The sequence below is a fragment of the Aspergillus karnatakaensis genome, assembly GCF_047715665.1.
Source record: "Aspergillus karnatakaensis strain CBS 102800 unplaced genomic scaffold BJY04scaffold_26, whole genome shotgun sequence".
NCBI lineage: Eukaryota > Fungi > Ascomycota > Eurotiomycetes > Eurotiales > Aspergillaceae > Aspergillus > Aspergillus karnatakaensis.
This window is the reverse complement of record NW_027395738.1, coordinates 101,154-127,884: the sequence shown is the minus strand read 5'-3', so window position 1 is coordinate 127,884 and position 26,731 is coordinate 101,154. Positions and strand designations below refer to the sequence as shown.

Sequence of the window (26,731 nt, the reverse complement as noted above, 5' to 3'; positions counted from 1 at the left end):
ACATCCACAATCGGGACCAGCTGCACCGAGCAAGCGTGATAATATTGAAGCAAGTATAGAAGCTAACTACGCCACCTCATTTCTTGCCCTCCATGATATCCTTGATTGTTCTCTCGGTCTTTGGCGCATCCGAGCCGGCATGGCAACACCTCCCAATCACACCAGAGGCGCCGAAAGCCCTCAGCAGGTTCACGAAGACTTTGACATCGACAACGTTCTTCTGGAGCTGACACTCGATGAGAAGATCTCGCTCATCTCCGGCAGTGATCCGTGGCATACATCGGCTATACCTCGCTTGAAGGTTCCCAAGATTCGCGTAACTGATGGACCGAATGGGGTGCGAGGAACGAGGTTCTTCAATGGAGTTCCTGCTGCCTGTTTTCCGTGTGGTATTTTCTTATCTTCGCTCCATTCACTGAGTACAAATTTGCTAATGCAGAGGTACTGTAAATAGGAACTGCTCTTGCGGCTACATGGGACACGGAGCTGGTACAGAATGGAGGAACACTACAAGGGCGTGAGGCGATTGCCAAAGGAGCATCTGTCATATTGGGCCCTACCACGAATATGCAGCGTTCACCGCTGGGAGGCCGAGGCTTCGAATCGTTTAGCGAAGATCCCGTTCTAGCGGGTGAAATGAGTGCTGCGACAATTCGTGGAATCCAGTCCACAGGGGTAGCAGCTACACTGAAGCACTTTGTGTGCAATGATCAAGAGCATGAGAGGCAGTCCGTCAATGCAATTGTCTCAGAGCAAGCTCTGAGGGAGATCTATCTTCTCCCCTTCCAGATCGCTCAAAGAGACAGTAAACCATTGGCTTACATGACAGCATATAACAAGGTCAATGGGACACACGCTAGTGAGCATACCGGGCTCATTGATGGCGTTTTGAGGAAAGAATGGGGGTTTGACGGGTTGGTTATGTCTGACTGGTGAGTCGACTTGGAAAAACTCGTGTTCGAAATCGAGGCTAACGTGGAATAACGCATGACAGGTTTGGTCTCTACTCAACTACTGAAGCTATCCAAGCCGGTCTTGACTTGGAAATGCCCGGTCCGACTTATATACGCGGCGGGCTTGTAAAACAGGCTCTGTCTTCTGGAAGGTTGCTGACCTTTGAACTTGATCAGCGCGTAAGGGAGGTGCTCAAGCTCGTGAAACGACTTTTCCCTCTGGGCATCCCCGAGGATGCTGAAGAATTAACTATTGACACACCCGAAACATCATCGGTCCTTCGCTCGGTTGCATCTTCTGGCCTTGTGCTGCTCAAGAACACTAACAGCGTCTTACCGTTCAAGAAAGAGAAAACCACCGCCGTGATTGGCCCCAACGCAGACTTTGCAGCTTACTGCGGCGGCGGTTCGGCATCATTGAAACCCTACTATGCAATAACGCCACTAGAAGGGGTGAAGAAACAAGTGCCAGATGTCAAATACAAACTCGGAGCCGCCGGTTGGAAAAAGCTTCCACTCCTATCCCGCTTAACAAAAGCCAAAAACGGCCTCGCGGGCTTCGACATGAAATTATACCTTGAACCGCCGTCCGTTCAGAATCGAGAAGCCGTCGACTCACTCTATATCGACACGTCAGACATCTTCCTCGACGACTACAAGAATGCTAAGATCAAATCCAACCTTTTCTACCTGGAACTATGCGGCACATTTACCGCACCAGAAACAGCAGAGTACGAGTTCAGTCTCTCTGTTTCGGGGACTGGCAAACTGTTCGTCGACGAGCAATGCGTCGTCGATAACGAAACAACGCAAACCCATGGCGACAGTTTCTTTGGCTCCGGCACAGTTGAGGAGATAGGCAGCATTAAACTCAGCAAGGACCGGGCTTACCGCATTCACATCACCTTTGGCACCCTCCCAACTCGTACGTTCGAAGTCAGCGGCTCAAACTCCCTAAGCGCCGGTGGTCTTCGAGCGGGCGGCACGCCTAAGATACATCTCAAAACAGAACTCAACAGCGCAGTGGCCCTAGCCAAATCCGTCGATCAGGTCATTCTCTGCGCCGGTCTCAACGGTGACTGGGAAAGCGAGGGCTACGACCGCAGCAGCATGGACCTACCGCCGGGAACAAACGAGCTCATCCAAGCGGTGGTCGAAGCCAACCCTAACACGGCCGTTGTCATTCAATCCGGTACCCCCGTGGCAATGCCCTGGGTCGATGACGTGCCAGCCCTAATCCAAGCCTGGTACGGCGGCAACGAAACAGGCAATGCAATCGCAGATATTGTCTTTGGAAGCACCAACCCAAGCGGAAAGCTTCCATTGAGTTTCCCATGCAGCAATGAAGACAACCCCGCATTTTTGAATTACCTCAGTGAGCATGGGCGCACGATCTACGGCGAGGGGGTCTACATAGGCTATCGCTTCTACGAGAAATGTAAACGGGAGGTCACATTTCCGTTTGGCCATGGGCTTAGCTATACAACATTCCATCTGGACTCGCTTACCCTGCAAGACGACGACAACAACGATACTATATCCCACACCCTCACAATCCGGAATACCGGACCCATGGACGGCGCTGAGGTCATCCAAGTCTACATCGCCCAGCACAAACCGAGCATCAACCGACCCGTCAAGGAACTTAAGGCGTTTAAGAAAGTTTTCGTCCAAGCAGAGCAGACTGAGCGCGTGACGATCAAGGTCTCGAAGAAATACGCAACTAGTTTCTGGGATGAGCAGCGGCATGCTTGGGTGCAGGAGCGGGGGAAGTTCACTGCCTTGGTTGGGAATTCGAGTGCGAATACGCCACTTAAGGCGGAGTTTGAGGTAGAACATACGAGGTGGTGGAATGGGCTGTAAGGTTGTTGATGTGCCAGAAAATAGATTTATTTGTCTTTCAAGCTGAATATATTCATACAACCTAGGGTTGTTTACCGCAAAGTAATCGCTATTTACAAAATAAAAGACAAAATATGTACACTTGTATATCAGCAGAGCATGTAGATCAGACATATACCCCGAACTTTAGATACACCACTAGCATAATGAGCAAAATTTAATTGCTCCCCAGAGAGGCATGATGAATAAAACACGTCTAGTTACCGAGACCATCAAGAGTCGGCGCATCAACCATGACATCGACCGGGAGCGTCTCGACAATACCGTCAACCAGCTATAGGAACGTCCTGGCCTTCAAGATCGACCACGTTGCCGGCGCCAACATTCAGCCCGGTGTCATCGGCACCACCGCCATCGCGCTTGGTATCATCAGCCGAAAACGTTTTCTCAGTCTAATATTTTTTTTATCCACCCCTACATAGCTGAACTGGTGTTATTGAACCTAACTCAAGCGAGCTAGGTGGCCAGAGTATAGAATGAGTGAGTCCCTGTCCCAGCCTGATATGGTGGATTGGAACATAGTAATCACAGTTTATAACTTACCTTCATAGCGAGTACAGACTTGCTAGATCCATGGGCAGCAAGGACATAATTCAAAAAAAGTTATACAAGAAGGAACCATTCAGAAGCAAAATTCCTCCAGTCCATTGGCAATAGATTACTGCTCTCTTGCATCATCCAGTTCCTTCTTATGCTCAAAGAAATCAGCATCATCAACATCGCCGGCCGTGTCCAAATCCCGTCTATCTGTCCCATCGTCCCAACTCGAAATATAGTGTTCATGGTAATCTTGCTGTTGTCTCGCTGGTACCGCTTGCCGTCTGGTCCGCGGTTTCATCACTCGATATTGGGTTCTCCTCGAGATTCCTGGCGTCTCTTGCAGGAATCTTGCCCGCGGAAGATTCTTGTTCCTTTTCATCATAGTGAGGTGATGTCTGGGGCGAGTCTCCCGAATTTCCTCTCTTGTCATCATCAGAGTCCGAGTCGCTACCGAATCCACTCCCTGGAGCCGCTCTGCGCCCCCCCACGCCCCCCCACGCCCCGTATTCGCAGATGAGCGTGGTCCACTCGGTGATGACGACGCTGGAGGTGGTTGTGCACTCGTTTGTCGGTCGGTTCTGCAAGACACCTCTCCTGCATGGACTCTACCGATAGGAGTCTGCGGATCGATCTCAGGTAAACGCTTTGCCTGTTTGACGGTTCGAAAAGGTGGAGCTCTATAACTACATCTTGGTTCGGCCGATCGATTGGTCGCCACTTTGGCGATATATTGTGCTGAGACTGAGTGCCAAGGCTGGTGTGCATAGACATATTCAAGAGGAGGATAAATGTTTGTGGTTAAAAGCTCACCAGAAGCTAGAGCATGGGTTAAATCCAAGAATAGAAATGAGGCTTGAGCCCCACGTTTTATATCTTAAAGTTAGCCATAGGCTGAGGACGCATTGGGCCGCGTTGGTTGCAGCTAAGAGCACCAATCGACAGAAGATGCAGAGCACTGACACGACAATAGAGGCCTCCCCGCCCTCGTACTAGAAGATCGAAGCTCACTGCATCGTCACTTTAAAAGCGATTAGTTAGAATGAAATACTTGTTTTAGTATCTCGTGGTTTGCTGAAATATCTGGTCGGCTATTTCTACACCACGACCGGGGCGCACCGCCGCAAGCCCTAATTCTTTTCTCAAGACATCATAGCTAAATGACTAATCCCGCAGGTCACCTGAGATTAGGATGGAAGTACCATCATCTACCTGTATGCCGATTGATAGCTGTTGGAGACTTGGAGTAGTTGGTTGACTTACCCCGCTGCATGTCAATCCGTCGGCAAAAGCCAAGGAGCTTAATGGCCAAAACCGCCGATTGCAGATGGTCTCCAATTACCTATCTACTTATTGTCCTTTGTATGTACCTCTTAAATTGAATTCTCTCTCACTCTCACTCTCAATCTCAACCAACAACCAACACCCTCAAAATGCCCCCCCTCACCCCCGCCCAAATCACCTCAATCACCCAATCCGTCTCCGATGGCTTCACCGACCAACTTACCTACACCCAACGCCTGATCCAATTCGGCGGCCAGCGCGGCGAAGAATCTGCCGTGCAATCCTTCATCTCAACCCAATACGAATCCCGCGGGTACAGCACCACAAACCTCGAAATGGACGAATCCCGCCTCTCGTCCCACCCAGGCGCCGGCATATTCTCCGCAACACACTCAAAAGCACCCATCGTCATTGGCATCCATGAACCAACCCACCAAGCCCAGTACGGGAAAAGTCTGATCCTAAACGCGCACATCGATATCGTCCCCACCGGCCCGGTAGATCTCTGGACGCACGATCCCTACAGCGGTCTTATCGAGGGAGACCGGCTATACGGCCGCGGCGGCGCAGATATGCGCGCTGGCAGCGCAGCGAATCTCTATGCGCTTGATGCGCTGCGACGGTGTGGGTTCCAGCCTGCATCGAGAGTGATCTTGGAGTCCGTAGTGGAGGAGGAATCGACAGGGAACGGCACGCTGATGACGCATTTGGCCGGGTATAAGGCGGATGCGGTGCTGATTCCGGAGCCGATGGATGAGAAGCTGGTGCGGGCGAATGTGGGCGTGTTGTGGTTTGAGGTTGAGGTTCGGGGCGTGCCGGTGCATGTTAGGGAGATGGGGGAGGGAATGAATGCGATTGATGCTTGTTGGAGGGTTGTTGGGGCGTTGAGGGAGTTGGAGAGGGAGTGGAATGGGAGGAGGGGGGATGATGCTGGGGATGTGAAGGTTGGGGATGTGAAGGTTGGGGAGTATTTTGAGAGTGAGGTGCATCCGTTGAGTATGTCTTCACGCACCCACCCTTCTTACTTACCAAGGTAAGATATGAATTGTTATCTGACAATTCCTACAGACCTCAACATCGCCATGCTCAACGCCGGCGACTGGGCCTCCTCCGTACCATCCTGGTGTCGCGTCTCCTGCCGCTTCGCTACCTTCCCCGGTACCCCCGCAGCCTCCGCCGCCGCTGAAATCGAGCAGAAGGTCGCCGACTTTGCAAGCACTGACTCCTTCCTCAGCAAGAACCCACCAAAGGTTACATGGAACGGTTTCTTCGCCGAGGGCTATACGCTCGAGCCCGGCAGTGCGGCCGAGCAGACACTGCAGCGCGCGCACCAGCATGCAACGGGGAAAGAGCTCGAGTCGTTTGTTACGGCTGCGTATCTTGATACGAGGGTGCATGCGCTGTATGATCGGGTCCCTGCGTTGTGCTATGGACCTATTAGTTCGAATATTCATGGGTTTGATGAGTGGGTTAGTGTGAAGAGCTTAGAGAGGGTGACTGTTGCGATTGCGTTGTTCATTGCGGAGTGGTGTGGGTTGGAGGAGATTGCGAATTGAGATTAGAAGAACTACCAATCAATTGTAAAATATCACGGCAGGGATTGGCGACACGAAGAAGCCAGAGTAGGATAGACTGGAATAAGCTGGAGTGACAGGATCCAGCCATGCAATACAAACTCTGCTATAGGTCAAGAGACTGATAACAGCACCTTCTCTATATGTATCTCCTTCTATATATATCTCATCTACTTCTACAGCAAACCACCTTGGCTTCTACCACAACTTGACATACGTCCCAATCCTCCTCCAAGCCGGCCTTGCATAATGCTTATCCATCAGCATGATCTCCTCATCCGAAAGCTGTCTCCTCCCCGTAACAAGATCCGCCGTTGCCGGATCCCGCCATTCCGTTCTCAGAATCACCTTATACAGCAACGTCGGCACACAAATAACGAGTATCCCAATGATGTTTGAAAAGAGATTATACGCCGTAAAGCCCGTATCGCCCTAAAATCCCAGTCAGCGTCAGAACATCACTACTGAGGAGTAGAGAGACCCACCAAAGGCTTGATTCCCGCATACAGGAGACAAACAAGAAGCAGACTCGAAATCACAAGCACAACGACCGGGGTAAGAGGCCAGAGGAACGAAGTCCAGCTGTAACTCTCGGTAAAGAGCGTGGCATTCTGGGCCTTGACGGCGGCGCGGAACCGGAAGGAGGTAAATGCGACGATGGCCCAGTTGATGAAGAAGGAGGCGCTGGTAATTGCGATGAACCAGTTTAAGACTTCGAGGCCGTTTCCTGGGATTTCTCTCTTAGATTGGTATTGCTAGGTGGTTAGAGGAGATACGTACCGCTCAGGCTCATGTAGGTCAGAATGACGCCCACGACCCCGGTGAATAAGAGCGCCCAGCGTGGGCGACCGCTTTCGTCGACGTTGGCGATGAAGGAGGGGAGGAGCTTTTGCAGGGCCATGGTTCGCAGGATTCGGGACGGGAGGTAGATGCACTCTAGTGCGATGGCTAGGATGCCGATGATCATGCAGGCATTAATCAAGTCCGGGACTCCCTTGATGCCTGCGTCGCTGACGGCTATCACGAAAGGGGAAGCAGCGACGCCGGATCCGCCGAGGAGCCGGTTATCGGAGGATGGCACAATTACTGAAACCAGGACTACAGAGACCATATAGAAAACACTCACGCGCCATGGGACAACATTGCCAGCGTGGGCCATAGAGTATCGTGGAGACTTTGCCTCTCCGCTCAGCACGCCAATATAGATTTGGTCGCCGATAGCCCAGATAGCGAGGAGAGCGGCGCTAGCATAGCCCTGACTGGTCAGTATTCTTGTTTGATTCTAGGGGGAAGTGACTTACCCCAAAGCCATTCTTGAAGACCGGCAACTCCGTCCATGTGCTTCCATCTTTGACTGAGCCGGTGGATCCAGCGCCGCCGATTATAGCCAGAGAGATGATGGTGTTAAAAATGAAGAGAAACACCTTGACCAACGAGCCGAAGTACTGAAGCCATGCAAAGCAAGTGTTTGGCATAAAGAAAACAACCAGGCATATCACAACAAAGATCGACACTTCCAGAAATATTAGTTAGGGCTGGTGGCTGATAAAGTGGAACCTAGGGCACATACGTAGAGCGGCTTCCGGCACAGCATCCTGTGCCCAATAGTTTACAAGGACAACAAAGAAAGTTCCTTCTGATGCAAATACAGCAGTCCACCCTAGAAGACACCATCAGTATCCGGAATACTACATGGAGCAGAAAGCATACCTAGCCACTGCGCGAGCCCAGCCCCAAAGGCTAGCGCTGGGTCAACCCAGCGATCAGCATAGTCGATGTAGTTTCCAGACGTCGGAAACGCAATGGTCATCTCTGCTAGAGTTTGCAAGTGAGCCCAGACCCCGATGCAGACAGTTAGATACGCTAGGATCATGTTTCCTGGTCCACCGTTGGCCAATGCCTTGCCTGTGCCGATGAACAAGCCACTGCCGATATTGCAGCCTAGGGCGATAACCTGCAGAAGTAAGCATAAAAGTCCGCAGATGACCAGCAGCAACTCACATGAATCTGTCTTGGAGTAAAAGTCCGATGCAAATCTCCATGATGGTTCGTCTCGCCCACATCCACGCTAACCGTCGGCTCCAACCCCTCAGAAAGTGCACTTTCTGACTTCTTCTCGATACTCATCTTGAACAAAACACATCAAATAGCAAAGCTCGGAATATTTTGAAGCCAGGAAAAATGATGCGGCACGGAGTGTCCTTTAAAGAGACCATCAGCTGCGGAATGCTTTGTTGGAGACAATGCAATCAGCAAATCATGATTTAGGAGGTCTGCTATGACGGAATGCCAGCCCCAACCCCAAGCCCGGGGGCTTGAGCTATATCTCAAAACGTCTATCAAAGCGGCTATCAATGCGGAGTTGGAGTAGGGGTATCCACTTGGACGGTTAGCACTTATCACCAATGCCACGCGATAACAAGACGATACCTAACCCTTTAGCTTCGGGGTCGCCTTCCCCGTCCCGCATTAGGGAGGGAAGGCCGGAGCTTTCCGCGGAGCATGCGTTCCGTTCGTCAAAAGAAAGATTTCTGTCGAATTTCCTTGTCTGTGAGGATTTGAATGATATCACAGGAGTAGCCTTGCTTGCAATTAGCCCAAAACACAATGGCGACCTCGTTCGATCAACAGGTTTTGGCCCCGGATACCTCGCAGAATGCGAAGAAAACAGCCTTAGAAAAGATATCGCAAGGCACCCCGCTCCCTGGAGTGCCCAAATTCACCGATGTTGAGCGCCAGAGGAAACACATGCTCAATCATATGGCTGGGGTGTTCAGGGTTTTTGCGCGGCATGGATTCGTGGAAGGAATGAGCGGTCATATCTCAATGAGAGACCCTGAGTTCCATGACAGATTCTGGACAAATCCGTAGGCCACAACCCCGGGGATCTTCTCAAATCTGCCGATTATAGCTGATGCTAACGGGATGTTCAAGTCTCGGTCTTCATTTTGCGCTAATCAACACCTCGGATTTAATCCTAGTCGATGAGGCCGGCATCGCGGTGGGAGGAAATACCTCTCGGCCAGCCAACGCTGCTGGATTTCTGATCCATGCGGCACTTCATAAATCTCGACCCGACGTGAATGCTGCATGCCACTTCCATTCCACCTACGGCAAAGCATGGTCCGCCTTTGCCCAGCCACTTGAAATGCTGAACCAAGATGTTGCAATGTTCTATGGCAAGGCCCAGAGCGTCTATAAGGAATTTGGCGGCGTTGTGCTAGAGGAGAAAGAATCGGCAGCATTAGCAAGCGCACTCGGCAATGAGGGAAAGGGCATGATCCTGAGGAATCACGGACTGCTTACAGTTGGAAACACTGTTGACGAAGCTGCTTATCTCTTCTTACTGATGGAGAAGAGCTGCCAGATTCAACTTGCGACAGATGCCGCAGCTGCCTTGGGTCGAAAGAAGGTTTACATTGACGATGAAGCCGCTCGATTTACGTTCGAAAACACCAGCGAGCCAGTAAGTGCTCAAAGAGCATCTGAGCTCACGTTCTAACGCTCAAACAGGAAAGTCTGTATGCCGAGTTTCAGGTCTATCTGCAGTACGAGACTGCTGTTTCTCATGACGGGTACAAAGCGTTATGAGATTGCTGAGCTCCGACACGTCAGGACAGCACCAACACTCGCAGATCAGGCGACTCGCTCATGATATTGCTCCAAGAAAGATTTCGGTTTCCAGGAAGCTTTCTGGCGGCCCAAACCTTCTCGATTACCTGGAGTGCTACTGTAAACATGAGCATGCCGTTTGAGCGAGCAGATCTTTTCAGCCACTCGGATATTTGCTGTCGAGAGTCGGACGTCGTGGCTTCGCAACCTGCGATGAATGCTGGCCAAGCTATATCTCCATATCGATCTTTGTGCTTTTCCTTGTACTTGTCGTATTCTGTCAAATGGTAAATAGTTTGCTGAACATATGGCTGCAATATTGTGGCATTAACGTCCCTGACCGACCGGTAGAAGTATATAATTAGTGCTGAGTAGATAGCCTGCGTAAGATGATATGGGAACCGCTCTTTGAGAGGTGATATACATGTGATCATGTCGGCGGGGGAAGCGCTCTCATAGTGATGGTATTTCCACTCGCATATGTCGTTTTCGAGTTGTTTGACGGTCTGGGCAAATGTATCATGGTCCCTGTTCGGATGCCGGAGCTGACGGAGATCCTCGACTTTGCTGGCCAGCTGGGTTGTTTCCAGAATCAATTTGAACAATGACGCTGGTAGCGAATATATCTGCTCGAATGTAGACTTGGGCGGAGCCAGCGGCTGCATAAAATCTAGATTCAAGCCATCAGGACTGACGCATGATTCCACCATCAGGATACTCCATGTCGTTGAATTTGGTCCTGACCACGGATCTACCTCGCATTGGAGGCTCTCGCTTGAGTCAGCTCTCAAGCTTCGGTTGTAAGTATGGGTACCTTTAGTTAAGATCCGTAAGTATAGGTAGATGCTGTGGAGCATCTTAGTTTTTCGCGACTGCGTCTTAGGGATCCCGTAGCGGGTGATGATCTGCTCAATGTCACTCAGATAGTGTGCTGCGTTCTTCATCTCGCCGCTGATGACCTAGTTGATGTCAGTCTGATTGGGCAATACCACAATAGCGCAACCTTACACAGATAGTTACCATGCTCAAAAGAGGCATAAGGATATTTTTATACTTGTCTTCCTTGGGGAGTCCCGCCGACAAGCGCCGCAGTGCCCTTTGTAGCCTCTTTGTGGCTCTCTCACGACATATCTTCCCGAGCATATTCCAGTCTTGACTTGCTGGTTCTTGATATGGGGACTGGAGGACATCCATCCTGAAAGCGCTGATGGCGAACACAGCGAACAGCAATGATACCCTCGCATCACTACTGTTCCCAGTGAGAGCAATCTCACCCAGTGTACTCAAAAGATTTGGTACATAGAGGATTTCCCAAGGCGTCTTTGTTTCAATAGGTGCCGGTGTATAAAACGTTGTGGTCATAATTTGGTAATGATCTAGGAGCAATTTAGCGGTGGACATGGTGAAGTCTTCCAAATCGGGCGGTATCGCGCCGGAGGGGCCGACTGCTACAAGTGTGCCTACACCCTGAGCGACGAGAGTCGGCTCTCCTCGAGAAGGCGAAGAAGGTGTTGATAGATCTTCCTCAACGTCTTTTGTTACAACGGGCTCCTCCGAGATACAGAGGTTTGGCGACCAATGCACCGTAAGAATATCATCATCGATTAGGCCACCGAGGTCACTGGAAAGCAACTGCCACAATTCAAGATCAGGCAGATTCGGTGATGGTGTGTGTGATAATATTGGCTCGGTCATGGGCCGCTCAGATCTGAAGGCGTGGAACGGTCCATCTGACGCGGTTGTTCCATCTCGGATTCCATCTGCTTCCTGATCAAATCGTTCAAGAATCATGCCGACAGAAAAGCCAGAGATAGAAGATAGTAAGTCGGCCGCATTTCTAGCTTGCTGCACCCCTAACCATGGGCAGGAGCGGCGGGTGTTAGCAGTATGCATTTACGGGCGCATAGGTTGACTTACCGTGGAATAAAGGTTGGCGCCTCACATGCATTTCAACGTCGGCATCTTCTGGCTCCGAAATGAAGTCGTCTGGTGTTTTGATGGGTAGCCATAGCATGCGAGGCGGTGGCTCTGAGACTTGACAGCGCAAGGCTTTGCGTTTGCACTGAGTGCACTGTGGCAGCTGCCGATCGCATCGCACCTTCCTTGCGCGGCAACTGAGACATGAGCTCCCCGCAGTAGCTTGTGAGGCCATCTTCTCTTCACGAATGCTCACACTGCTTAGTTTGGCGGCAGTGGCTGCCTGGATATTCAGAAGATGAAACTCCCATCTGATTCAATTGGATGGAGAAAAATCATCAACAGTCATGCCAGTCTACGACCCCGCACCAGCCACGCAAATTGGAGCTACTCCATCAGGAAAAATGATCCTGAAACTACTGCTCAGATACCACAGATAAGTGAAAGAAGCTACGGCCCCACATGCCCAAATCATTGATACGGAGGAGAGCGCTCATATTGATAGGACGATTGGTATTATCTCCTCAGGTGTACCTCTCCGAATCATATCTCCGCCATGACAACGCGACGCCTATTTAATCACGAACCCTGAAAGAGCATTCGAGATGGCCTGATGCTCCTCAGACTTGGACACACCGCCGTATACTCAAGCATGGCTATCGAGATTGCGGAAGTCCAGCGCATTGATCGCTCAAATGAGACAGCCATTGTCCAAGCTATCCTCCGCGATGGTTGTTGTATTATCAAGAACTTCACAGACTTGGAGACGGTAGCAAAGGTCAACGAGGAGACACGGCCCTACATCGAAGCAGACAAGCCATGGAAGGTACGCTAGTATTTGTTACGATGCGGCAACTGCAACGCTGCGGGAACTATACAAGAACCTGTCACTAACTTGCTTACAGGGTGATCTATTCCCCCCAGAAACAAGACGATGCACGAACCTTGTAGGAAGAAGCAAGACCGTACGGGATAAATGGGTTATCGATCCTCTCATTCGCAAGTTGACGAGTATCTTCGTCGACAAGACCACCTCCAACTACTACGGAGAAACCAAGCACACATACACCAGCGAAGCTATCTGCTCCATTGCAATGACCTTTGATATTGGGCCTGGTGCCAAAGCACAACGGCTACACCGTGACGATAAGAATTTCCACGTCGATCACGAAGATCAGACAGCAACAGGATACAAACCAGGGTCAGATGTAATGATGAACGTCATGGTCCCGGGAGTCAGAACCACCTTTGAGAATGGAGCTACACTGGCCATTCCGGGCTCGCACCTCTGGAGCTCTGATCGAATTCCCAGAACCAGCGAAGCAACCGTGGCTGAGATGGACGTTACCGATGCCTGGGTCATGCTAGGAGGACTGTATCACGCCGGCGGAGCAAATATAACAGAGAACGAATGGAGGATCCTCCATGGTTTCTTCTTCTGTCGAGGCTTCTACCGCCAGGAAGAAAACATTTACCTTGCCAATACGGCTGAGCAGGTACTGTCTTGGTCGCCTAAAGTTCAGAAAGTCATGGGATATGAACTCTCGAGTCCAAATATTGGGTTTGTCAACTTCAAGACGCCACTGCAGCACCTCCGTGGGGAGCAGCTGGACGAGTTTGGGGACTTTGATCCTTCGCAAGAGGCAAAGTAAGCGATTCTGGAGCAATTTACTTCCCGTCTGGTACGGTACATCTTTACTTTTGGCAGTTTAGGCTTTAGCAGATTGAAGCAGCGTAGGTGAAACGAGATTGTCCAATTTGTATTCAAACACTAAACACAACTATATAACAATAATGATACTTTCCCCTAACAACTTCCAGACTTGTAGACCAGAGGAGCTCAGACAAAGACACCCTTATTCCTCTCGAGAAACTCCTTCCAAGTGGTCGCTTTATACCCAGCCTCAGCTAAAAGGGCCTGACTCTCGTCCAAGCTCCGCCCGTTATAGTACCCCGGCTCTTCGACAAAAAGATGATTCTCAAGCATCTCCAACCCCAAATACCCAGGCATAAAGCTCTTATAAGTCTCATTGTCAACCTGCACAAACCGAGTTTTGTGCCCAGTGACCTCTTCGAATTCTTTCAGGATTCGAGTAGACGTGTAATAGTCTGTTGCAGCAAGGACTTGAGATCCTTGTGTTCTCGAGGGGCTTTTTAAGACAATCGCAACGTATTTACCTGCCATAACAACCTTATTAGCCTCGATCCCAATAAACGTATCCAGGAAAGAAAGCAAACTTACCAAGATCCTCATCAATATCAACAAGGGGAAACCCCGCATCCTCCCCAACCGGATAAGCAAGCGTATACGCCCCATCTTCTCCCTTCCTAATCATCCCCAGAGAGGCATAATTCGACATGAAGTACCCCGGGAGCACAAAGCTAGCCGGGATACCCGAGGCGCGGATATACCGCTCAATCTCGGCCTTGTGGTCGAAATGCGGCACGTTCTTGAGTCGCCCGTTTGTGAGCTCTGAGACGTGCAGCAGGGATGAGAAGATGAGGTGCTGGATGCCGGCTTGTTTGGCTGCGTCGGTGACGTTGCGGCCTTGGGTTAGTTCGAGGGTCGAGTTCTCGGTGAAGGTTGGTGTTGTTACGAGGAAGACGGTGTGGGAGCCGGTGATTGCTTGGATTAGGGAGTCGATGGAGGTCATGTCGGCCTGGGTGGTGTTAGTTAGGGCTGCTGGAATTGGAATGGGTCTGAGGTGGATGGGACGTACGCTGACGACCTCAACACCTTGGTCAGCTAGGGCTTTGGCGTCGGGTTTGGTGACGTCGCGGGTTATTCCTCTGATCTTGAATTCGCGCGATAGAGCTGGGTCAGAGAGGACAGTACGGATCACGGAGCTGCCCTGGTGGCCGGTAGCGCCGAAGACGGTGAGGAGCTTGGACATCTTTGACGATTGATGTATGGTGATGGAGGCGTGCGAGGCTGCAGAAAAAGGTTGTTTTCCTTGATGATGATGATGATGATGAGGGTCAATATCTGCGGAATGGAACATCTTTATATACCCTGACAGGCGCAAATCCCAATGCATCTTGAGGAAGTAGATGTTGTGGAACACCTGGTGGACTGACAAATGACATGAAGCGATTCAGTCGATGTAGATGATTTTCAGGCATTAAGGCAGCAGCTGATTCAGAACAGTCGGGGGTCGGTGTTTTGGCGCCGATCCGACGCCGAGCTGTGACAAACCTGCAGACAAATCTTACGAGATTACCTGGATGCATGTTCCATAGTGTCGGTTTTGCTTGAAACATGTCTACATTGTTCCTACACTTTCGATACCGAAATATATATTGTCAACTCACATCTGTACCCTACCATGTCCTAATGACACGTTCTGTTTACTTCTTAAACATCCTATCCAAATCAGATCTACCTATTGAAGACTTGCTCTCTTTTCATAATATGGCCAGGAGGTCAACTACACACCAGGATTCTTCTTTCTGCTTAGACAAGGCGATGTGAGAATGGGAAAACCATAGAAAAGCCACCAATTCGCCTGGGTATCCTAAATAAAGTCTGTCGACTGCGGTTCCTGTCCGGCGCTCAGATGGATAATACCTACGGTCTCTCACTGTGACTTAGTTCTGCCGCGCTTGGCTCCTAAACTGCTACGCTATGGAGTGGTCATCTGCGAGGTACCAAGCCGGCCATCACACTCCATCCGCCGCTGGGAGTATCCCTCCGGGCGCACAGTATGGGTTGTCCATGAGCCATGCTGGCCATCGCGTGAGTCGTGCTTGCCTCGCGGTGCTGTCATAACCAAAGTTTACGTCCAGGCAGCACTTGACCTAGATCTTCAGAGTGTCCTTCTTTTCATCCCCGTTCTGCCTGTCTTTTACCATCTCTTGAAAGGATTCTATTGAAATAATCTACTTCTGGGATCTTGGTCATCCCAATTGATAACAGATTCATAAACCAGCAGTATCCTGCAACCCTTCAATCTAACTGCAGAAACAACATGGCTGCTAGTCACACTCACACACAAAAAACCGGTAGCAAACCCAAGGCTAGCCATAATACCGACAGCCGGTGGAAAGTTCACAAACTCAATCAGAACAAGAAGAAGAAGAAGAAGAAGGAAATAACCAGAAATGGCATACGGCAACAAATCAGCAATGGTGCGCCTACACTTGCACCAGCCCGCCATCTCCTACGAAGCGAGAATGGGCACCCGGATGTCATCATCGAAGGCACCGCGGCCGCCAAAGCAACTGCAAACGCGGCGCAATGTTCAGTGACAGAGCTGGTTCTGTGGGTCGATACTTCAGTCCGTGACGCCTCGAACGGCCGACACTTGGCAGATTTGCCTTCATCTTCGCAGATCTCTCCCCGGGTATCTGCATGTTCTTCATCGGAGCCTCACGCCTTGCCTCTGTGCCAAAATCGAAAGGCTGCAGGCGCAGCGGTCGTGTATGAGGAGGCGGGTGAGTGGAAAGTTCTAGCGTATGGTCTGCCTGGGGTGGAAAATGTCGGCGAAGCCGAACTGCATGCGATCAATCAGGGGCTCAAGTTGGCGCTGGCCAAAGTGGAGGTTGACTCGCAGCTAAAGAAGGTCGTCATTTTTAGCGACTGCCAGACAGCGCTGGAGTCACTCGCAAAACATTACATAGGGACAGCTAAGCCGTCCCGACTCTTCTTAGCAACAGCGGAAGAGGCGTGCACAACGGCTAGATTCTTGCTGTACCGAGGCATCTCGCTTGAGCTGCGATGGGTTGTGGCCCATATGGATGTTGATGGGAAGATGTGCGCTGATAGTGTGGCGAAAAACGCGAGTGCATCAACCGCTTCACTCACTGAAGACCGAACAAGGGAGCTCGGGCGGACGGTTCATCTGCTCGAATGCCCGTACGGTAGAGCTGCATTTTAATTGTTGACCGTATCTTTCAGCGAGATTGTAGGTGACCAGGATCTTACCCTACTCCTCATCTCCTGAATGATTTCAGAGACTCCTATTTGACTCGTAAATCAAGCCAAGCAAGAAATCCTAATAAAAGAGATTGTTCTGATCTCCATGCGAGTCCTGCGGAGCAGGTTGTTCAAGTTTGTGACCCTCCACAGGTCAAGTAAAACAGCTCTATACCTACAGACTCTTGAGCTAGAAACTATAGCGCATTAGCTATAAACACTTTCCTTTATTCTCCCGTCTACCTCCCCCATTTCTTCTTCTTTCTCTTCTTTTACTCAATATATTTCCTAACAATCTCTCTCTTCCACTCCTCCAACGAAATCACTCTCCCTCCCACAGGCACGCCCCCTTTACCCTTTTCATTAAACACGCTTTCATCCCATTTTGGAACCGCCAGGAATGCATGTTCCGGGTCACAGACCTTCAACGGCAACGTGCCCTCTTGCAACTGCTCGAAGCAGTCCTTGTCGAAGGTGAGGTTAATGCAGTCCTTACACCACCACATCTCGCTCGCAGTTTCCCAGAAGAAGCCGCAACCGCCGTCACAGATGGCAAAAACGGGGGACTGAGTTTGGTCCTCGTGTGCGGATACAGAATCTCGATCTGGATCAAGGGGTCTCAGCTCAGGGGTGAGGATTGGCGGGTTGCTATTTGGGGTGCTGGGTCTCCGCGGCCTGAGAGGTGGTGTCCCAGTTTGAAGACTGCTAGGGCGTGCTTGTGGACTTGACGTGCGGGCCGCGGGGCTCTGCTCCTTTCGCTCTTTCGGATCGGCGGATCTCAACTCGGGAGTAATGACTGGAGTGTTGCTGTTCGGCGAGCTAGGCCTGCGCGGTCTGAGAGGTGGTGTACCGGTCTGGAGGCCACTAGCGCGGGACACGGGGCTCTGCTCTTTGCGCTCTTTTCGGGGATGTTCTTTACCATCTTTATCCTTTATGGTCGGTGGCCTGGGCTCGTCGATGAGAGGGATGTTGGCGGGGCCATTCCCGTTCGCGGTTGAGTTTGCGAGCGCAGAGTGACTGGCGAGTGCAGCCATTGTTACTGCTGCTAGAGCGTTCTCGTCATCGTTTAGCGGGAGGAATGCGAGGAGAAGTCGCCAGTATGCCAGGTAATCATTCTCGCTATCGTCGTCTGACAACATCTCGAGTGCTAACTTAATTGCACTTCGAACGATCTTCTTGGCTTTCGTTTCGTCGCCTGTGACTTGGTAGTACCGCGCGAGATAGAGCTTTGCGGGGAGGATGACGTTGTTATCAGAAGCTTCGTCGGGTGTGATTGAGGATATTCGCTTGAGATAGTCATGAGCTGTTTCTGAGCCTTTTTCGGCGGCAAGAGCCCGACTGAGATATACGGGCGCGAGCTTCAGTGTCAGGGCAGGGAGGGCAAAGTCAATGTCCAAGAAGGATCTTGGAAGGTCCTCCTTAAGGGCTACTTCCCAGAGCTCTATGGCGCGCTCTTCACAATTCTCCTGCTGGAACATCTCGTTGGCGTAGTGATAGCGGATATAGTATAAGCTAGTATAGGCTTGTTTTGCGGTTGAAAGTCTGATGGCCTCATCGTATACCTGCTCGATAAAACTAAATTGGCCTGTTTCGACAGCCGTTTGAAGTATAATGCTGTGGAAAGTCTCCTCGGATGCCAGGTCAACTAACATCTCAGACAGATGCGCCTTTTCGTCTGATCCCGTCTGAATTACTTTGAGGAGAGCAAGGATATCCGACCATAGGCGTTTGTCGTAATATTGTTCGATGATCGTCAGAATCCGCTTGAAGCCTGCATAATTGACCTGAACCGATCTCGTGTAGGACTCAATTGCCTGGTCGAACTGCTCTGCATCCCAGAACCGCTGTCCGCGATCGAAAAGCATCTCTGCCAAAGCCCAGACGTGTTTTGAATCTTGCATCCATTTCTCGTCTTTCCCAAGCTTGTCGATGATGCTGTTCAGTATCTCAATGGCTTCTGCGTTGGATGTCACCACATGAGCCAAATAATAAGAGGCTCGCCAGTTAGTAGCATCCAACTCTAATGCGTGGCGACATCTCTTTTCGGCCTGAATATTGAACCCATGTTGATGCAGGATGACTGCATTTTGTACTTCCCACAATGAGTCTTTTTCGCAGTCCAGCAAAGACCGTGACCATTCTTCAATCTCAGAGATGTCCTCAAAAGTGGGAACCGAGCTCGGACCATTTCCTTGGGTCTGGTCACCGCGGTTGACCTGTTAGCCCTAAGTCAGCCTCCTCCGTGTCATTTATGGGTCTTACAAACCTTCTTCAAAGCACCGAGAACGAATGAAAATGCATGGACCGCCAATGCCTGTGGTGTAGGCTCTCGAAGCCAGTGTACAACCATTCGCTTCGCCAGTCGCTGTAATATTTCTCTCTCAGGCGACAAGTTCTTCGTGAGACTAGACACCCAAGCCCTAGCTGATTCGTCACTTATATCTGTTATAGCCACGGACTCTTTCAACCAGCGTACAACCTCTGTTGTGCCACCGTCCCCGTCAAGCCACGCCGATCGTGCCATCCAGGCAAAATTCGAGGCTGCTTCTGGGTTTGCTGTCCATAGGAGTGCATCTGTTGAGGCGTCGTCAAGAACTAGCTTCACAAGAAGTGGTCCAACAACCCGTTTCCATTTCCGATCTACCAGGGACAAGTCAACTGCAGACAGGTGCTGATAGAAGTAATTGACCGCGTAAGGCCGGATGGTTTCCCGCCTCGCATCTCTTTCCTCGGTCAGTATGCGCAGGCAAGTTACGGCGAGCTTGGCCTCTGCAGTGTCATCGTCGTCACGATAGATATAACCACCAGTATGGCGGAGCTTCTGTTCAAATACCGTCTCAAAATCAAATTTCTTGTACAAATTCGGCGGACACACTGTCTGCAGAAAATGTCTAATTATTTCCACCTCTTCTGGAAGGATTCTTTTGGCTGCTTGCTGCTGCTCCTCTTCTGAGGCTTCACTGCCCTCAGGAATTAGGTCAACGATCTCGTAGGCACGAAAGTCGACGTCGCCATCACTATCAATCTCGAACAAAGTGTACTTCAACTGAAGCTTCGCCTCGAGAGTCAGTAGGGAGAGTTCGCCGCTTTGTGTATATAGAACGGCGGCCATTTGCCGGGGCTTCAACCATTCCCGTCCGTGGAGAATCCAGAGAATAATCTCATTGATCTCGGCTATCTCCTTTGCACTGCGCGTGTTGTTCAAAGACTCAATTTCAGCTTGGATCTGCTGTGAGCGCTCTTTGCCAGCATTCTCAAGAACTTGATCAATGTCATTGACGTAATCTAAATTGCTGATGCGTTTGAGAATCGTGTTGATCCTGAAATAGTCGCCTGCTGTCTTGTCGCGAAGAGCAACGTGGATCTTCTCCCTAAGACCGGAAACGCCAAATCGCTCTTTATTTCTCAGAGCCTCGATCGAGTCCATACGCGACTCTATGTACTTGTCGATGTCTTGTGTGTTCCGCTCACTGATATGGATTGTTCGGAAGGTAACATCTTTGTTTTCAGATATTTGTTCAAATGCCCGTGGACGTCCGGTCAAGAGGATTCGAATCTTGCGGTGAGAAATCGAGCTTGTCAGGGCCTTATGCAGAAAGGCCACAAAAGCATCGCTGATGGCATCATTTAGCCCATCAATAACAATGAAGAAATTTGCGTCGATCGTCTGACCGAGATCCTTATTGCCGAAGAGTAGTCGACCTGGTATCTCGTGTGGATCCATGTCTCTGTTTTGTTCGCAGATATTGGCAACAGACTTCATATACGAAGCATCAGCCTGGACGAATTGCCAGACAAGTGACTTCACAATGACATCCAGGTGGTTTGACCTCTTTACTTCCTCCTTAGAGTCACCTTCGACGAAGTAGAAAGCCAGGAGTGTTCTTGAGTCCGAGCTCTCCGCAGAGCTACGATTGCGCAGTCTTCGAATGATCGTTGAAGCAAGATAACTTTTACCAGAGCCCTCTGTGCCTTCGATAGCTAGAATCGGAGAACTATCTTCGCTCCCTTTTTCCCACGCTTTGAAGTCGGACTCCGAGAAGATCCACTGGCCAGTTTCAGGAACGACGCATTTCCGATAGTTGTAGTAGATCCTCTGCCAGTATGGGTCGGGCTCTCTCTTATCCGGGTCCAACTTGTTCTCATCAAAAGCCAGGCTCTCAAGTATCTTCTCTTTCCGCCGTCTCGTATCACTTTCTTTGAGCGAATCCGAACGGCTCGCAATTAGCATATCGATCTTACTATTGACAGCCCTGCTGATTGCCAAGTTCTCTCTCGTACTGACGACAGTTTCAGCAGCAAAGCTAAAGGTCTGAGCGGTCACCAGTCGGCCTTCCTCGTCGACTAGTGAGTTCATTTTCTCGAGTAAATCTTCAATGTCATTATCGTTGAGAAACAAAAGCTTGGTGAATACGATCAGTTTCCTCCTTTTCGATCGCCGAAGCTTGATCGCCCTATCGCAGATTTCCACAAAAAGCTGAAGATGTTGACAGGCGACTTTGGCCAATTTTGCATCCAGGCCGCCACGGATGTAGTACTCAAGGCGGGACATGTACTGGCCGCACCGCTCAAGCAATGTGGCAAGGCTTTCAAAGACCTCTTGGTAACCCTGCCATGCTTGAATCACCATACTGAGCGCGTTGAAACATAGTTCTGCGGGGCCAAAAACCTGGATTCTCAAGATTAGCCTCGTGGATTAAGAAAAAGTAGAACGATGAACAAGCGTTAAGCTTAAGTACGTCTCCGCATAGGAAGTTGCTATGGCTCGAGTCTATTGGCAATGCCGGCAGTTCCTGGTAACTGCTAGAATAGAACAAGAATCACTGTACTCACTTCGCCTGCTCCCCCCGCGACAATACCACCAACCGTGTCAATAAACTGCAGGGTCTTCTCAAAGGCCCCTCTAACGCTGCTGTCCGTGCCGGACGTGGCATCTTGAGCTTTGTCGAGATAGGAAAGAACACCTAGTAAAAGGTCAGCGAGCCTGACGAGAGCACAATATTGATTCAATGACGATATAGCGAAGACCGAAAGTGATGGAGGGAAGAGAAAATGAAGAAAGGGAAGGAGAAGCAAACTCCCGCTTGAGAAGAGACCCATGGACTTCATCGAAGAACAGCATTACAAACCTTCAATACCCAAATTCGCCTGAATCTTCGAGGCATCACCACCAGCTAGTTGAACGACCCTCGCCTGTACTTGAGACCATATTTCGACGATTTCGCTCTTCAGCGCGGAGGTGCGCCGCTCAAGTGGGGGCGCTTTGGTGGATGAGGGGGAGATGGTCATTTTCGTGTACAAGCCGGAGTCAGGCTCGTCGTCGACCCTTTCGACGGTTTTGCTAGTCTGATAACGGTTTGCCTCGCTGAAAGGCTACATGAATCTTGTGATGGAGGCCAGGAGGCTGGTTCTTGTGCAGGTAGGTGGTTAGCACCTTCCGGCTGGTTTGGTCTAGTACTCGTACTGCTTCTGTCAAAGCGGATTTTCTGGAGGGACTCCCTCGGGTCAAGTTAAGTGAATTATTCAGAGAAGAGAAAGAAACAGGTAAGCAATAAGAGAAGGAAGAACGCTGCGACAAGGCTGATTTAGTTAGGTAGTGAGGGGATCTGGGGATCAACAGCTAGCAGCAAACACCGCCGCCAGCCAAGATACTAGTCTCGATCTCGCTTGACTTGCCATTTACGGGAGTAAAAGACGAAGACAACAAATAATATGTAAAGAAACTAGGCTTTACGAAGAACAGGGTTGTTTCGAATTGTATGGAACTAACCGCTTGTTGGGACAAAAGGCTAGGCGTCCTGGATACCTATCTTATCCCTAACCCTGTCTATACCGGTAAAGGTCATTTAGGCCCTAATGCCACCCTCGCCCTTCTCTGTAGCTCTATCACCAATCTCAAACTCTTAAGCCCCAGCTCTCCCCGGTTCACGCAACTTAGGTCCTAAACCTGCGCCCTTTTTTTTCGCTTGCATTCAAACCATGTCATCAAAGACTCCAGATTCCTCTTCCTTAGCCGTGTTTTGATCCTCTGCGTTAGGCTTCACGTTCTCCATTTGGTCCATGTAGCCAGCATCCCTCCTCTTCCCATCCTCCTCAACCTTCTCTGCATCCTTCGCATTCACCTCCACGCTCCCAGATCCACCAACGTCACCTTCCTGAACCTCCACCCCATCCACACCCACTTTAAACTCCCTGACAACAATCTGGGCCTCTCCAAACGCCGGGTCCGCCCATGCCTTGTCAAGCCACTTCAGCATATCCTTCCAGACGGCCGGCATGATGCACTCAGCATTCAGCTCTTCACCTGAGGAGTAGATTTTGCATCCGTGGATCTTGTCGCCTGGGAGCAGAACCCCGAGCGGGTCGAAAGAAAGGTCGTAGGCGCGAACACGGGTTGCGAGGAAGGACCTGAATGACGTCTCAGGAACGTTGATGTTCTCAGCTGAATCGTTGATTGGAATATCGTTGTCATTGGTTCTGGCAGAATTGTGAGAACAGGCCTCGGAAATGTCACCCGCGAGTGTGTGTAGGGGTGTTGCGAGGCAGATCGCTGAGATGTAGGGTCGCCATTTGTTCCCTGATTGCTGTCAGTGACTTGAAGGGTGGGAGGAAGGGCAAGTATCAAGCGATGGGACCAGCTGCACAAGACCGGATGTATTGGTCGTACGTAGGAAGAGAAAGGAAAGAAACTTACAATTCGCCGCCAAATACTTTACCGCACCAAGTCCCCCCTCCGCAGCACCAATGACATCGATCCTGGCGTCCTTCCTGACGAGCTGTCCCCTCGCTTTGAAGATCCCCTCAAAGACACTCTCTACATGTTCCTGCCAGTTGCCGTTGCCCGGGATCTTGTTCCTCCTCGATTCAGCATGTGGAGGATCAACAGCCGAGGGCCTGGGGAGATAAAGCCAGGAGTTTATGGTCATCGCTTGGCCGGTTCCGCAGTGCCAGACAAGCTGGCCGGTGTTGGTGAGGATGATTGCGGTGTCTCCCTGGCTTTTCTGGGATGTAGAGGCCCCGTTCGCGTTGCCATTCTTAGAAGATTCGTCGGGATAGAGAACAGCCTTGGCAATGTCAACGACAGAACCGGCGTTGATATTCTCGCTACCAATAGTCCGGTATGCCAAAATACCGAGGTCCTGAACTGGCTCTCCGAAGAAGATGATGATTCTTGATGCGGAGGAGAGGTTCTTCGAGACGAGGATTGGGACGTGTGGCTTTGTTGGACCCGAAGTCAGGGGGAGGCAAATGGTAACCAGACCTAGGGCACGGAGACGAGCGATGACGATGGTGCGGATACATTCTATGTTGAGCTCAGATTAGTCGGTGTGTTCTTGGTGTTAAGGGTGGAACTTGGGGATAGGGAAGTACCGTTCATAGCACCCCGCTGCACTTCATTCCAGCGGTCATTCTTATTAATCTTATACACAAATTCTTCAGCTGGGTTCGAACGCTTTCTGATTTGGTCTTTGTCATTTATGAAGTAGCTAGTATTTATCGGAGGTTGTGAGCTGTCTGTCCTGTGGAAATATATAGTGAGGGGGATCTTACCCTAGCTTCTCCAAGTCCGCGGGGAAAACTGGATCCGCAGGGAGATCCTGCTTGCGAAAGACGAACATAGCGTAGGAATGCGAGCTGAAGGTGATGCCAGGAGGTTGGGGCCTTCTATAAAGGCGAGGGCCTGAACAGCCGACTGACTGGGTTGAGCTAATATGTTGCTAAAAGAACCTGAATCTAACCTAGTTAGATTTTAGAAATGATGAACAACTGAGGGAATGGTGTTGTAAAAGATTCCACTATGTCAAGAGAAAGAGAAGACAGTTTAGTAAGGAGGCCTGGTGTTGCTGTCGAGTTCACTCGCGAGGACAGAATCTTGCGCGTTTGCACACAATCGGAGTGAATTGGTGTCTGCAGGTGCACAAGTCAGTTCTGTACTAGTCAAGAGACTTAATGTATCATAAGTTTCACATAGTAGAAGACCAATTGAAGTAAACCGCAAATCAAGTGAATAGTCTCTTATACCTCTGACATATCGTACAATCATCCCAGATATGACACTGACACTGTGGGTATATACAGCGTACAGCAAAACAAACGCCATTCTTGCAAGCAAAGCATCCCAAATAAACTCTCCAACCATTTTAATCCCGTAGATATAATATACACAACCGCTCTACCAACTAGCCTTCTTGACACCCGGCAGTTCACCCGCAAGCGCTTGCATACGGAATTGGTACTAGAACACGTTAGAAACGCACATCAATATAAATCCACTGAGAGTGCTCACCCTAGCAATCCTGAAATCACGGAACACGAATCTCGCAAGACCACCCGCCACACACCGGTTCTTGATCTGTGTAGGACGGGTATAGGCGTGCATCTGGGCGAGCTGCAATTGAGCCTGGGCGCGGGTACGCTGGGGGAGGGAGGTGTTGCGAATGATGTAACGGAGGGCTTGACTATATAGTAGGGCAGCGCATTAGCTTTCTCTGTTTTGCTCTCATAAGGAGAATTTCTCGAGGCGCAATTGCAATTGGGGTTGGTTTGAGGGTGGCTCGATCGGGGCTGTCATACCGGTCGGGTTCGTACTGCTCGAAGACTTTGCGCTTGGTATGGTCGCGGATAATCTTCCCGTTGATGAAGCCACCAAGGTCGAGTTTCTTTGCCCTGAATTGAGACATGATGGATGGTTTGATGGTTAGCGATTGTCGTAATTCGTAAAGAAGTCGGGACTTTTGTCGGAGGTTCGGCGGAGAGATATGGTCACGTGGAAGAAGTCTGATCTGCATCGGGACTAGTGCAATGTTTGAATAACCTCATTTAGGAAAAGGTTTTTATACTCCAGCTTGTAATTTTAGCGGGAGCTACAGGACTTCATCTGATATCCTATAGCTCTTCCGGCTCTTGAAACGGTGCTCTGCACAAAGTGTAGAGGCTAGGAGCTAGGGGCTAGGGGCTAGGGGCTGTTGGGCGTCTAAATGGAGTGGCTACTAGGAGCTCAACTGGAGTTACAGGCTCCATACTTGCCCGCATCGGCCCTCGTAATGCTACTACCATCCTACGTAGAGTTCTAACGCGGACTGCGTAGGCGCTGAAAATCCCTAAGATGCTCTTGGTGCCGACGAGAAGCGGGTCGAATGGCTCAGGACGTCGTGAGATCTCTAAACCGCGGGATATCAATCAAGCACAATCACAATCACCGTAATCAATGCACGTCAAAATAGCCGGCAGAAGTATGGATATAGTAGTGGTACAACTTGTCAATTCGTCAATGGTATCCGACGAGTAGCGTCTATATGTCTGTACAGGGAATTGCACGCAACATCAAGTCAATGGCGACAAAACCAAATCCGGCAAAACGATCACTCCATTGGTCTTCCAAATCATCCGAGGGTTCGACGATTTAGTGCTTGGCCGCGGCCTGGTTGGGGTTGCGGGGGTCGTTCTTGTACTCAGCGGCTGAAGGGGGGAGGTTAGCATGACGATTCACTGAGCAGGACAGAGATCCGATATGCCAGCGGGGCGCATCGCAATCAAGCGAAAAGGAGTTGGCGAGTCACTCACTCTGGGAGAGGGCGTTTTGAGCCGAGTTGATGCCGTAGAGGATAACCAGACCTAGCCGGAGGTTAGTATCGGAACCGACAGCACTTCCACCACGCGTTTGATCGAGCATTATCCGCTCGCACAAGGTATCCAGCGAGTCAATCGATCCATTCAGCAGGAATATATCACGTACCGGCAGCGAAGAAGGGGCCGAGAGGCTTGGCTATATCGAGAAACAAGTCAGTCCTGTTCCCGTCTACCGGCGAACCGGCCAACCACTAGACACAGGGTGCATCATACCGATAGGCGCCGGGAACTTCTTGGGGAGGAGAGCCATTTTAGCAATTCGTACAGCGGGATATGACGTGCTGTTGTGAGGAGGAGTTGCGGGTGATGGTACTGGGCAAGGGAGCGATGAGTGAGAGCGGCTTGCTACGAGGTTTGCCCGGAAGCCCGATGACTAGCCGCTTTTAGATAAGCTATGGGTTGCCGCT

At 50.5% G+C, this 26,731-nt stretch overlaps 12 protein-coding genes across 12 annotated transcripts; 5 read left to right on the top strand and 7 right to left on the bottom strand.

Moving 5' to 3' along the window:
• Window positions 1–139: 139 nt before the first annotated feature.
• BJY04DRAFT_227977 (beta-glucosidase H) lies at window positions 140–2,873 on the top strand (the record flags this gene model as incomplete). Its single annotated transcript, XM_073718741.1, has 3 exons — window positions 140–389; window positions 455–932; window positions 995–2,873. The coding sequence occupies 3 exons, from the start codon at window positions 140–142 to the stop codon at window positions 2,814–2,816; spliced, it is 2,550 nt and encodes an 849-aa protein (XP_073570865.1). The 3' UTR covers window positions 2,817–2,873.
• Window positions 2,874–4,708: 1,835 nt separating this feature from the next.
• Window positions 4,709–6,466, top strand: BJY04DRAFT_227975 (acetylornithine deacetylase). The gene is made up of 2 exons (XM_073718740.1): window positions 4,709–5,672; window positions 5,745–6,466. The coding sequence occupies exons 1-2, from the start codon at window positions 4,826–4,828 to the stop codon at window positions 6,230–6,232; spliced, it is 1,335 nt and encodes a 444-aa protein (XP_073570864.1). The 5' UTR covers window positions 4,709–4,825; the 3' UTR covers window positions 6,233–6,466.
• Window positions 6,449–8,377, bottom strand: BJY04DRAFT_227972 (amino acid permease/ SLC12A domain-containing protein; the record flags this gene model as incomplete). Its single annotated transcript, XM_073718739.1, has 7 exons — window positions 6,449–6,682; window positions 6,736–6,977; window positions 7,031–7,505; window positions 7,552–7,763; window positions 7,821–7,910; window positions 7,961–8,204; window positions 8,252–8,377. The coding sequence occupies 7 exons, from the start codon at window positions 8,375–8,377 to the stop codon at window positions 6,449–6,451; spliced, it is 1,623 nt and encodes a 540-aa protein (XP_073570863.1).
• Window positions 8,378–8,857: 480 nt separating this feature from the next.
• Window positions 8,858–9,841, top strand: BJY04DRAFT_227971 (class II aldolase/adducin domain-containing protein; the record flags this gene model as incomplete). The annotated part of the gene is made up of 3 exons (XM_073718738.1): window positions 8,858–9,117; window positions 9,185–9,716; window positions 9,764–9,841. 3 exons carry the CDS (start codon window positions 8,858–8,860, stop codon window positions 9,839–9,841), a joined length of 870 nt encoding a protein of 289 aa, XP_073570862.1.
• Window positions 9,842–9,860: 19 nt separating this feature from the next.
• BJY04DRAFT_227969 (Zn(II)2Cys6 transcription factor) lies at window positions 9,861–12,014 on the bottom strand (the record flags this gene model as incomplete). Its single annotated transcript, XM_073718737.1, has 3 exons — window positions 9,861–10,821; window positions 10,871–11,715; window positions 11,780–12,014. 3 exons carry the CDS (start codon window positions 12,012–12,014, stop codon window positions 9,862–9,864), a joined length of 2,040 nt encoding a protein of 679 aa, XP_073570861.1.
• A 417-nt stretch (window positions 12,015–12,431) lies between these two features.
• On the top strand, window positions 12,432–13,431 carry BJY04DRAFT_207717 (phytanoyl-CoA dioxygenase family protein; the record flags this gene model as incomplete). Its single annotated transcript, XM_073713890.1, has 2 exons — window positions 12,432–12,605; window positions 12,685–13,431. The coding sequence occupies 2 exons, from the start codon at window positions 12,432–12,434 to the stop codon at window positions 13,429–13,431; spliced, it is 921 nt and encodes a 306-aa protein (XP_073570860.1).
• A 188-nt stretch (window positions 13,432–13,619) lies between these two features.
• BJY04DRAFT_218562 (NmrA/HSCARG family protein) lies at window positions 13,620–14,673 on the bottom strand (the record flags this gene model as incomplete). The annotated part of the gene is made up of 3 exons (XM_073716343.1): window positions 13,620–13,957; window positions 14,022–14,439; window positions 14,500–14,673. 3 exons carry the CDS (start codon window positions 14,671–14,673, stop codon window positions 13,620–13,622), a joined length of 930 nt encoding a protein of 309 aa, XP_073570859.1.
• Window positions 14,674–15,747: 1,074 nt separating this feature from the next.
• BJY04DRAFT_218561 (ribonuclease H family protein) lies at window positions 15,748–16,656 on the top strand (the record flags this gene model as incomplete). Its single annotated transcript, XM_073716342.1, has 1 exon — window positions 15,748–16,656. One exon carries the CDS (start codon window positions 15,748–15,750, stop codon window positions 16,654–16,656), a length of 909 nt encoding a protein of 302 aa, XP_073570858.1.
• A 270-nt stretch (window positions 16,657–16,926) lies between these two features.
• On the bottom strand, window positions 16,927–21,983 carry BJY04DRAFT_227961 (uncharacterized protein; the record flags this gene model as incomplete). The annotated part of the gene is made up of 4 exons (XM_073718736.1): window positions 16,927–18,910; window positions 18,961–21,363; window positions 21,528–21,658; window positions 21,824–21,983. 4 exons carry the CDS (start codon window positions 21,981–21,983, stop codon window positions 16,967–16,969), a joined length of 4,638 nt encoding a protein of 1,545 aa, XP_073570857.1. The 3' UTR covers window positions 16,927–16,966.
• A 545-nt stretch (window positions 21,984–22,528) lies between these two features.
• On the bottom strand, window positions 22,529–23,295 carry BJY04DRAFT_189769 (uncharacterized protein). Its single transcript, XM_073711427.1, has one exon. It carries the CDS (start codon window positions 22,970–22,972, stop codon window positions 22,667–22,669), a length of 306 nt encoding a protein of 101 aa, XP_073570856.1. The 5' UTR covers window positions 22,973–23,295; the 3' UTR covers window positions 22,529–22,666.
• A 1,157-nt stretch (window positions 23,296–24,452) lies between these two features.
• BJY04DRAFT_189767 (mitochondrial 37S ribosomal protein uS14m) lies at window positions 24,453–25,405 on the bottom strand. Its single transcript, XM_073711426.1, has 3 exons — window positions 25,269–25,405; window positions 24,982–25,153; window positions 24,453–24,930 (listed from the first exon to the last, which is right to left on the bottom strand). The coding sequence occupies exons 1-3, from the start codon at window positions 25,373–25,375 to the stop codon at window positions 24,868–24,870; spliced, it is 342 nt and encodes a 113-aa protein (XP_073570855.1). The 5' UTR covers window positions 25,376–25,405; the 3' UTR covers window positions 24,453–24,867.
• A 294-nt stretch (window positions 25,406–25,699) lies between these two features.
• Window positions 25,700–26,642, bottom strand: BJY04DRAFT_189762 (F1F0 ATP synthase subunit i). The gene is made up of 4 exons (XM_073711425.1): window positions 26,538–26,642; window positions 26,431–26,460; window positions 26,259–26,309; window positions 25,700–26,153 (listed from the first exon to the last, which is right to left on the bottom strand). Exons 1-4 carry the CDS (start codon window positions 26,572–26,574, stop codon window positions 26,098–26,100), a joined length of 174 nt encoding a protein of 57 aa, XP_073570854.1. The 5' UTR covers window positions 26,575–26,642; the 3' UTR covers window positions 25,700–26,097.
• Window positions 26,643–26,731: the final 89 nt, after the last annotated feature.